This window comes from Hesperophylax consimilis, chromosome 11 (assembly GCF_061612785.1).
Source record: "Hesperophylax consimilis isolate HC1 chromosome 11, BYU_Hcon_1.0, whole genome shotgun sequence".
NCBI lineage: Eukaryota > Metazoa > Arthropoda > Insecta > Trichoptera > Limnephilidae > Hesperophylax > Hesperophylax consimilis.
This window is the reverse complement of record NC_142846.1, coordinates 16,714,136-16,726,113: the sequence shown is the minus strand read 5'-3', so window position 1 is coordinate 16,726,113 and position 11,978 is coordinate 16,714,136. Positions and strand designations below refer to the sequence as shown.

At 34.5% G+C, this 11,978-nt stretch overlaps 1 protein-coding gene across 1 annotated transcript in view; it reads right to left on the bottom strand.

The window, feature by feature from the left end:
- Positions 1–11,978, bottom strand: part of LOC149419866 (uncharacterized) — a 42,783-nt gene that overhangs the window by 8,619 nt on the left and 22,186 nt on the right. Inside the window, exon 2 of the mRNA XM_089637347.1 lies at positions 371–479. Within this exon, the coding sequence (XP_089493473.1) occupies positions 371–471 (101 nt within the window). The 5' untranslated portion in view covers positions 472–479. The remainder of the gene's footprint in view (positions 1–370; positions 480–11,978) is intronic.

Here is an 11,978-nt window from a genome sequence, read left to right as displayed (position 1 = left end):
AGGACTGAGTCATTTAGATATTCGCTTATAAGTAGATTGCAAGCAGTTGCGAATACTTTTTCATAAATAGTAGACGTATTCAACTGCACTGAATTTAGTTACAAGAAGGCTATAATAACTTACCTAAAAAATTCTTTTGCTTTTGTTTATGTACAGTGTGCATGTAGAATATGGTTACATAATAATTCCAAAGTTATGTTAGTTATAACAACTTTTAAAAGTGTTTTAAAAAACGTAGGATGTAAAAAATAATGTGAAGCATCCCAGTCCAAGGAGGATAACAAAACTGGATAGTAGCTATACGTCCTCAGGTCAAACCTAATCTAAAGTATCAAAGGGACATAATATAAGATATAGGAGAAACCATTACCTTCTGACAGCACCCTCAGCATATGGAGATAGCAGACTATATGCGAGGAGGATCCACCATACTCCACCTCCCCCCGCCCCCAGCACCGTTCTACACCACATTTCCTACCCTGAAACAAAATAAACAAATAATTATTATATACCTACTTAATATATTGGTAAAAATAATGCCATACTGGCTGAGAGTGGTGATTTTGGATTGCCCATGTCGTGGCTTCTGTCATGAATCACCTCAGGATTCTTAGGAGCCCTATATTCGATGTGATCTATGTGAGTTACTCATTTTGATTGAATATAATTGTAAAGCTGCTCATATCTACATAGGAATTACCCAGTGAGATAGTGGGAAGAAAAAAAAGAATAAATAAATAAATATTTCTGTGACTTTTGCTTTTAAAATGGCCAATGTCAGTTTTTCGATAGGTATATAGTTTTTTGCGATATCACATCGAAATCGGACCGAATTCTAAAAGAACCTTTCGATTTCGAGAAAGGACTATTAAAAAAATCGCTTCTCAAAAAATTAAAAGTTGCTAAAAAGAGAAAAATTCAAATAGGCCTCGTGTAATTTGAAAAACTGACATTGGCGCTTTTGGAATGAAGTAACATATTTACAGCCTTCATTCGGTACTATAAGCATTTCTTGATTTGGTGTTTTTTTTTTGTAAATAGAGTCATGATCACATCTTGCAAACACAACATTCAATCAGAAGATAATGATAATAATTGGATAATTTTTTATACCGCCATTTTTGTGAAAAATTACCTCAAATACAAGGGCGCTGTGATACAATTAGGTAATAACGCAGAATAATTCACAAGAAGGATTTATTAGTTTATAGGAATTTACAAGTATTTATTGTCTGTGTTGCAAATGGCAGAGCATATTTTACAGTAAAGGCTGTTTTTATTTATGATACGGATTTACCGCAATTTGGAAGCTACAGAAAATACCATTTCACCTAGTAATTTAGATGAATCCACTTAGACGACCGCTCGATTTATGGCTATCTCTGTTCCGTTAATAATATTAGGTACATATATGTTTTGCAACTCGCTGAAGGAAGCAATTTGTTAAACATCTTTCTCCGTTGGCCAATATTAAATTCGTATTAATAGGTACTTTAAAATACACCGATGTAATAACGGAATCCGATGATGGCTACAACAGCCTACACTCGATGTATGAGCACGAAGTCAAGAAGAGACGTGCTCACAAAGTAATGCCTTCGTGCGGCTGCTATTTTCGGACTATTTTTACTAATGTGATTATAAAATTACATTACTTTTTAATCAACTATGTTTTTTATCAACGAGATACTTAGACGATTACCTACTTACTAACTCTAACATGACAATCAATTCATCGCTGCTATAATTTTTTTAAATCACAAGAAAGTTTAATTATTGTTTTATTACTCCTGACCCAGAATATGTATACCCACCCTAATACACAAGGTGCCCGGGGGTAAAGTGCACAAATTTCAGGAGGGGATTCTACATGATAGTACAAGTACAAAATTTGAAAATAGTTTTTAAGTAAAAATTAATTGTTTGAATGGAAAAAATAATACTCTTTTATCAAAAAAAAATATCAATGGTTATACGAGAATATCTACCAGTCTGAAATTTCAAAGATAGATACATATTAAATTTCGATGAAATATAATGGTTGTGGTGTTCTGAAACTCGTCGTACAAGGGGAACGCTGGCGAATCTACATCACACAGAGAACCCACTTTTAAATGCGGAGCGCAAAAATTTTTTAAACCTTTTTCCATAAATTATTTTGGGTTTAAAAAAACTTTTGGAGTCGTGTCTTCGCTTCGACGCATTTAAAAATACTTCAAACAACCGAGCTTAACCCCCAAAGAGAAAGAATTTTTTTTAATAATTTTCTTAAAAATTCCAGCTTTAGATTCGATTTACTCTGAAACGAAAGATCAAATCAAAAAGTTATATCTCAAAATCGATTCGAAATGTAATGTAGATTCACAAGTTTCACATTTGTACTACGAGTTTCCGGACACCGTGTATTGTGTTTATTATTATTTTTGTCGATAATACACGAAGCAAAAAAAAACGTAACTCAATATTATAATGGTACCTATTCGAATGACGAATTAAAACGCATTTGTAAACTAAGCCACTAATCGGTCAATTATTGTTGTTTAAATATTTTCTGCATATTTTTTTCTGTGTAGCATTTGTCTTTTTCGTGGACCTTGTTTGCATCCATGGACTAAGGCAGATCATAACTATTTTGGTGAGATGCCTCTATGCCTTATATGAACTGCCTAAATTCTGTCTGTGTAAGTGCAGGTGAAAAAGAATTTGCGAGTTTAATATTCTGAAGAACAAATATTCTTGTAAGAGGATTGATTAGCCAAAAAGTTTGAGAACCTTTTGCAAAAGACGCATAGACCATAAAAATAAAAGGAGTAAAGAAAGATATGGCATGGAAGCCTACTAATGACCAAACTGCACGGGCTATCAAAAAACACTTTTTTACGAACGTTTTCATACTTATAATTGTTCATGTTCCATCTCTATTGCTTCAAATTACGTCTGAAATCGACAATTGTGTTAAAAATATTGCTGTTGAGTTTAATCTGATATCATGCTAGAATATTAAAATGTTAATTATTACACGTACAAGTGGTGGTGCCAAAACTCCGTTACGGGCCTTCCATTGTGCCACATTACCCAACCACTCGGCACCACCGCGCCTGACCTCTGGCCGGCACAACTTGTCTAGTCCCATTTCTCTATAATCAGCGCATCTACCTACTCTCCTCGCTCTGAATGCAAATGGCCATGCTAATAATAGCAGCCGATAATGGTCATGAATATTTAAGGCACGACCGCGCTGGTCGGTGGCCCCTCATTGGCACATAGGCCAATTTGCCGATGTGGCAGGCGGTGGGCACATCATCGGGTCAAAGGAGCAAAAGGGCGTGATGATTGCATTAGCTTGAAATAAACATAATCCAGATTCAATTCATCGGAGAAAGAACCCAAAATAAGTACAGAGATATTGCTTTTAGTTTTGGTTAAGATTTCAGAAAACATTATAAAAAATAAAATATTCAATAAGTCTTTCCGAAAATGCCACTATCTTGTTCGTAGTCCAGTTATGTATATAGAGTATCTATCCAAAATTATTATGTATAAAGCAGTGTTGTACCACCATCTTCTCCAGCCAATTTTTCGGGATAGCCTTACTCAAAAGAACAAAAAATCTGCCCTTATGTCTCGGGGATCAGTCCGACTACATCTGACTTTATGTGATCAAAATTGCATCAATGTATATTCTAATAAACGAAAGTCTTCCCGTATTTGATCAAATCTGACTACATCTGACTTTACGTGATCAAAACTGCACCAATATAATATGTTGTTCTCGTGAACGAAAGTCTTCCCGTATTCAAATCAAATCTCCCCGTATATAATGACTACAAGTAGTCACTGACCACATTTATCCCGTTGATTGACCCTGCAAGGTTGTCCGAAACTTTCGAGAAGGAGGTGATAGTACATCCTAAAATTTAAACGAACATCATTTCTGAATCCTGTTTATTTTTCCTAGTCTTGTGACTTGAGTATTTTACCACGCTTGGTCATTACGTTAATTTATGGTCATTACGTCTTTGGACATGCTAGAGCTCAGTCGAATTAAAATATTTTTAAATGCTTCCTGCCAGTTGTCATGTACTAATGCCAGAGATCGTGAATAATTATTGAGACCAAGCAGTTGGCAGTATAAGAAAGATGAAAGTTGAAGATAAAACAATGGTCGAAGAAGGCTGATTATTGGCGAAGGAAACAATAAGTAGATACCTACAACTACCTGCTACCAGAGTTAAGTAAATCAGAATTTGTTCATTAAAAACCTTCTGAACTCGATACAACAGTCTCGCAACAGTTGTTAATAAATGGGTGCAAAGCTAGAAAACAATTTCAAAACAAAGTTACGTAAATTAGGTACCTACCTAATGTTTCGCGAGTCATATAATTTAAAAGAAAATAAAACTGGTAGGTATTAATAACCCCTCGCCAAAAACACCTAAATGCAATCTAATTTCCCTCATAAAGATAACTTTCAACAATATTTTTACATTTGAATAACTTAATCAGTAAAACTTAAAATCGTAATTGTTTAGTATTGAAACAGTTTTTTGCATTACCTACCATTTTTCCTATACTATCCATCTCCTTCCCTAAAAACAGCCTTACCCACATTGGAGATTATGAACATTTATGTTGCAATAATTGTCGCAAATTGAGTCGAATTCGTGTCGTACAACAATAAGGTGCCACCTTAGTTTCGTCGTCGTATCATTCATATGCAAATATCAAAATTCACTCGTTTCTCGTTCATCTCGTTGTGGAGGAAATTTCACCCAGTGCAAGTGCGTCGAGAGCCCGTATTGCCCGGATTCATGGGAATTCAGTTAGGCTGTTTCCTTCATTCCACTTATTCCCGTGATATTCAGAACCAATTGAATGAGCTTCTAACTATCGTTTTTTTTTATTATAAATTGGTTTTACAGTTCACTTAATGTGTAATAGAACACGTAACATTGTTTGGTCCTCTCCCCGGATATTGATCTGGTTGGATTATATCTTATCGTAGATTTATGATCTTTTTTTAGATTTTTTAAACATCGGTTCAATTAGCCATTCAATTGTTTTTTAATATCACAACCTTGTCATCTATTCTCCTGTCTAAAAGCTGTTTCAATAATTTAGAATCATTATTAAATAATAGAATCATAAATTTAGTACCTAGAATATTGTCAATATTTTTTGCAAATTCGGTGGGTAATCTTAAATTTAACACAATATTAACGACTCTCAAACGAAATACGTGAAACAGTGATGACGGGGGTTTGCTCGACGCTCATATTTTAATGATTTCTGATGAACGTATTACTTAAATCTCAAATGTTTTTAGAAGGATCCCTACGGATTTAATTTATTGGTATTTAAGGGCAAATAAAAACAGGACTTTACCATTAAAATATTTTGTGTAAAACGGTTTCAAAATTTTATAAAACTTTTTTTAACTATAACTATAAAATTAGCGGTAGGCATACGATTTATTTTCATATGTCAACCTTTGGTCCCTCCATTTAGCCGCCCGCGCATTGTTTTTAGACGACTTCATAATTTATGTCGTTAAGATTCCCACTTTATTTTAGAGATTTGTTAGGGTAAATTCAACCTCTGGCCTGTCTAATACACTAGGGCCGTAAGTCGCATAATTTTGTGCGCGGTTGCTTCACTTACGTCATTAAGATCCTAGCTTTATTTTAGGGTATTATCTGGACTGATATTCCAATCTTCCAACTCTGTGACTGAACTGCGCTTTGGTTCCTTCAGTCTTGCGATATTAAAATCAGTATGTAGAAGTCAGAAGAGATAAAAGTAACAATTCGCTAATTATTATAATCAGTGGAAACACAATTTTATGTTTGCAAGATGTCACGCAAAAAGTTTGCAAAGTCGGTTTCGTTAATGACAAATTACCTGACTAAATAGCCAATTACCTGCATGCGATGCAACTGCAGCTATCGGATAACGTACACAATATTATAACAATATCCGGCCATGCAAGTGGTTATTCGAAAACCCGCCTATTCAAATAGGGTTCAGAGGACGCACGAATATCTCTAGAACTCACTCAACTGAGAAATTGTGCATAATATATGATGAAAGTATTTAATAATATTTTATTGTAACCAATGTGTTGCCTATACATCCTAATCTGAAATCAATTCTAACTCTAACATGGTTCATTTACAATTTATTAAAGATATGTTTTATTCCTCATTTAAAACATTTATTTCAACAATCATATGTATAACCTACAAATAGCTGTAATTTTCTATTTTTGTTTCTTGTGTTTGTATGACTTGTTGCATAGCTTTTATCAAATGTAATTTTGTTCTTATTTTTATATGTTTCAAAGTATCTGTCAAATTAAAATTATACTACCAACCATGTAAAAGCCCTCTGGGCGTTAAATATATAAAAATAAAATAATTCCAACATACCACAGTTCTAAATAAATGCATAAATTTAATGTTACGATTGTTATGGAGTTTTATGTGAATACTGCTTCCAACCATCTGGAGTCAGTGCAACTATGGTATCTTCCAACTGAGGCATGTTGTGAGGCTGACAGGTAATGGGGAGGGGAAGGAGATGGGGAAGATGAAGGGGGGGGGGGAAGTACCTGACTATTCAGATCTGGTTATCAAACACGGCTGTGGCCATTTCAAGTAACGTTTCAATTCAAGTAGTATGTATATATAAAGGATTTCCAATAAGAGGTGTTATTTTGATATTCAATCGTAAAAGATCAACGGTTTCGTTGCTTGTGTGGCACTTAGCGCCATCTTGTTGAAAGTAAACGTTGTCCAGATCAATACCATCCAATTCCGGCCATAAAAAATAATTAATCATCTCTCGATAGCGCAATCCATTCTCCGTAACTGTTGCTCCAGCCTCATTTTCGAAAAAGTAAGGTACAATGACTCCGCCGGACCGTAAACCGCACCAAACAGTCACACGTTGAGAAAAGAAAGGCTTTTTAACAATAAATCTTGGGTTTTCCGATCCCCAGATGCGACAATTTTGCTTGTTGACGAAGCCACCGAGGTGAAAATGGGCCTCATCACTCAAGATGATTTGCATTTGATTCACTTAAGTGAATTTTAATAATTTAAATACGTTGTTGAAACGTGAATCGTTCCATTTTTATTAATGGCGTAGTTTCTACTTGTCAAATGTTAAAAAATGACAGCTTCAAAAGTAATATCTACCAAAATAACGGGCTGTTTAAAATGACACCTCTTATTTGAAAACCCTGTAGGAAAAAGGCCAAACCACGATCTAATGATAAAAAAACTAGACCTAAAAAAGTCGAAAGTCACGGTATTTAGAAGAAAGGTCACGAAAATACTGTCTAACATGGTAGTGAATGATGGATCTGGACAATATTGTAAAGTATGATTGCGAAAGACTGGAAGGCTGATAAAGATAATATTAACAAAAGGGTTAATGCAGGAAACTCCATTTATGGAGGACTGAACGCTAGTGAACACAGTAGTCCCTAAAAATTGGTCAAGTAAAGTAAGTAAATTGGTAACCCACAATGGAGTTCTGGTATCAATCATGATGTGTATAGCAGAGCATTGAGGTGTGATACTGGCAGAGGAAGAACGAGAATAGACTGAATGCAGAAAAATAACATCATTAAGGTAAATGTGTGGTATAACCATTTTCGATCTTATACGATTGAGTGGATTCAAAAAGAGTCCAAGGCCGAAGTTAGCGTAATGAACAAGATTGAGATATAATTAGTCAATGAGTCAATCCAGATAAATCTGCATACATTTTCGAACTATTAATTATAATACCTAATTTAAAAGCATTGTTCTGTTTGATAAAACTCTGATTTTTGTACCATTGCTACATGCGTTGGTGTAGTCGTAATGTCTTGCATAATTTTTCACTGACCGCTTTAGAATTGATTGCCGATGCCATCTATGGGATCGAGAATAAGTTTAGTAAAAACAAAACATTATAATATTTTGTAGTAGGTGTATTGCAAATATGACCATGTACCACAGACATAGGAATTAATAGACGAGAAGATAATGGCGAGGGGTAAAATCAACTGTTGAAGAACGAAGGGAGTAAGGCTGACTGTGATTCGTCAATAAATCAATCTGACAGTAAATAGGCATCTCGCATTATAATATCACCATTTACTTCTTAAAAGTAAAATCTGCTTTAGAATGAATAGACATTTTTACATGGGAGCGCAAATTACTCGCCACGTTATGAACAAATTTGCGAAGTCCAAATTCGGCAAAAAAATTCGGTTGCATTTTCAGAGTCGAATATTTCGTTTAAGTATTTAGTTAAGACACTTTTATAAATGTTCATAATTTACTTCCCAGCAACCAACCAGCTTTGTGTTTCGCGTCCAGACGTTTCTCGATGTGATAGTATAATATGTTTCTAAAACTGATCTATATTATACGATGTGAATATGCTTAAAATAAAGTAAAATAATGCTTATATATGGAATGTAATACGACAATTGGGTTTATTCTCTTTTTCAAATCTATTTTTACAAGTTTTCATAGTACAAGTCAACATTTTGCCGTGTTATTTCGTAAAATGAACCGATGATGCCTCGACCATAGTTCGCACAAGAATGATGACGTCACGTTTTCAAATTTCACTTGAGGCCATATGCGAGCCCAGCCGGCTCAATGGAACCGGTATGGGGAGTGGGGATAATACGCTTTTAATCACTTAGGGCAGGTCTACTAATATTCATATGTCTATGCCATGTACAGATATTGGAAATTCTCCGTTGCACAAATTGTTATTTCAAAAGAGTAGGAGACACAAAAAACGAAAATATTAATATTATAATGTACATGTTGCAAAAATGGGTTAATTAACAATTTATCTAAAACTCCGCAATTTATAAACAGCAACATTTAAATACATAATATCGTAATAATATTGTGTGATCAACGATTGGTTTTTATTTTTTTTAGAGATGTTGTTTTGCAGTCTATAATGGAAACCAAACTAAATATTTGACACTAAGGCATGGGAAGACACAAATAAGTGACGAAAGTAGACTGAAAGTAGTGGAAATATGATTCCTTAGACGTACGAGGGGTAAAACTACGGACGTCCGTAATACAATTGAGGAAATTCGGAAATAACGCCGATGTCAGCGTATTGAACAAGAAATCGAAAGATACTCTTAGATGCTTTGGATATGTGGAGTGTCTTAAAAAATAAATAATATTATATGACTCCCAAGTCGGTGGACGAAGAAGTTTTGGATGTCCAAAAAGACAACAGCATCAATGCTAGGTTGGGTCATACACAGTGGCGGCCAGCTAATATGTGCTCCCGAGCGCCGAACAACCAACAAGATTTCCGACATGACTAATCACAATACGAAACTCGGTTCGGTTATAATATCTCATTCAAAAGGTACCTACTTATTAAGCGCGCTTAACTTGCAGACCGACTTGTGCCTATGTTCGTAGCAGTTCGTTTTCGATTGCGATCCAAAATTTAACTGCTTTGTCGCATATTCTGTGGAACAGTCGAAAGCGTGGGTACATACCAGTTCATACTATTCTTTGCAAATAATACCATATCATGGACGGCGTTCGGGGTTTTACCACCACATCAGAAGGAACGGTTTATTCAGTAGAAAGTTAAACTAAAACGCGTATGTTTAATGTTATTGTCGATATCGTGGTTTCAATTTACCATCTGCTATTTTCAGCGAATGTTTCGCATCTTCGATACAAGCATTTAAGATAAAATTTGTCATTAAGAGATGAGTGATGGTCAGATTACTTATTATCAGTTTAGTCAGTAGGTACTCGCCGTTGCCGGGCACGGTCTGTTGAATTAAAAAATTTTCTTACTCTGCGAAAGTTTTTAAGTTTAATTGCAGGTTATATCGATCTTGTATATCAATTATTAATAAGGTATATCAATTGCAGGTTATACTAATTTATGATTACTTTTGTGTTTGTTCAAAGTATAAATTAAGAATGAGTTTGAATGTGGAATAAATTAAGAACAATAGGTCGAGTTTTGAAAACAAAGTGATAATAAAAAATGCCGGTCCACCTAAAATCTGAACTGATAATAAAACAAGAGTGAAAATCTGAATCGAAGAAGTTTACTCGATCATTTAATAACAAAGCTTCGTAGCTCTGTGCATGTGATCAATTGAATAGTTTATTTTGTTTTACGTGTTTAATTTACGATGTTGATTCAGTTCGGACAATCAGCGGTGTTACTGATGTAACTCACCTTTCTTAAAAAATCAAAAAACATAATTCCTGTCATTTACATTTACAAAAAGTTTTGAGCTTAAAGGTTTTAGGAAAAGTTGACATCAGAATGCAATTGGATTCAGGCTACCGTGCCTAAGTTAAACACCATAATGAGCTATTTAATAAAAATCGATAAAGGTCAAATTTCCCAGAACATGATTTCAATGTGACGTTTAAAACGTATGACTTCCTAAATAAAGTTCAGTAAAGGTGAACTCTGTGCAATTTACGCCCGCGACGATTTTTCAAAAGCTAACGGCGCTTTATCAATTTTACAAATTTTTTATAGTACTTGTTTATTAGAAGACTTTCCCGAGACTGTGAAATTACTAAAACTTTTGTGCACCATTCATGACCTTTGGAATGAACTCAGTTGAAAGCTAAAGATGTTTCTCAATGTTAAAAAGAATAAAATCTTTTCTAAACACGTTGAGCCAGGACAGACTGAACGCACTATCAGTGTTAAGCATTGATAGAGGTCTTCGCTAAACAAAAGGAGCAGAGAATAGAACTTATTTATAAATAGGTATGTACCTTTATTTAATTTATTTTATGACTTAATGTTGTAATCCGGTGAACCGCCACATATTTTGACCACCGGCCGCCACTGGTCATACATATAGTCGGAATAACAGGACAGAGAAGACGAACGAATGTGAATAAGCAAGGAGTGTGTGTCATGTAATAGCGTTATGACGCTCCATACTCTCTACCAACTTCTGCGGAAAAATGGCGTGATAATTGCTTAATTTGTTTCTATGATTGACATTATAAAACAATGCAAATTCCATTTTACATAGAATGCCAAGTGAAAATTACTTAACATATTATGCAAATTTTTGCACGCAGACAATGCTTACTAATAGATGCATAACAATATTTATCCCGGCTTCGCAAAGTTGAAGTTAATCGCATTGAACAATCGACCGTGAACTCAGGAAATAGTTTGCTAAACTTAAAATTCAATAGAGCTAATCTTCTGTAAATCGTTCCCTATTCAATAGGGCCCATTCTATTGATGGCGTGTGTGTTTTAGGTGTGTCACATTCTAGATAAAGAGGTGCAGTTAGGCCTATTACCTTCTTTGCTTATGCTATTCATGTGCCATAACCAGAGAATAACCCATATTTCCAGTGCATTCTCAAGCAGGTGGCTACCTAGAACTAGCCATATATTACTACATTTCAGATGCATACGCAGCTTGACAGACGGATTTGTGATTCTCTAAATGACTTTGAATATTTTGATTTTATTTATTTATTTACTTGCTGTATCAGTCTGTCGGTGCAGGTAGAGCAAAAGATAGCGCTGTTTAAAAAAAAAATTCTTGTCACATGTGACATCTGTATAATATAGGTATATAAAAACACACGCGTATTCTAATGCAAAATTGTGTCAAAATTTCAAAGTAATCGGTGGAGAACATTCGTAGATTTAAGATTTTGAGCAAACGAACATTCATATAGACGATTTATTATTTCCGGCAATACGGGTACTGATGAAAACTTGTTTCATTCCAAAAATTGTAAGTGCGGGTAATAATAATTAAAAAATAATAAAACATTTAAAATTATAACAGTATGCAAAATAAAATTTAAAAAATCCTAATTATTTTACTACTCTATAAGGTGAGCACCTGCAGCTAGTGTTTATAAGAACATGTTTGTACTGGGTGTAAATAATTTTAGAGGATTGTTTTATCGTTTTTCT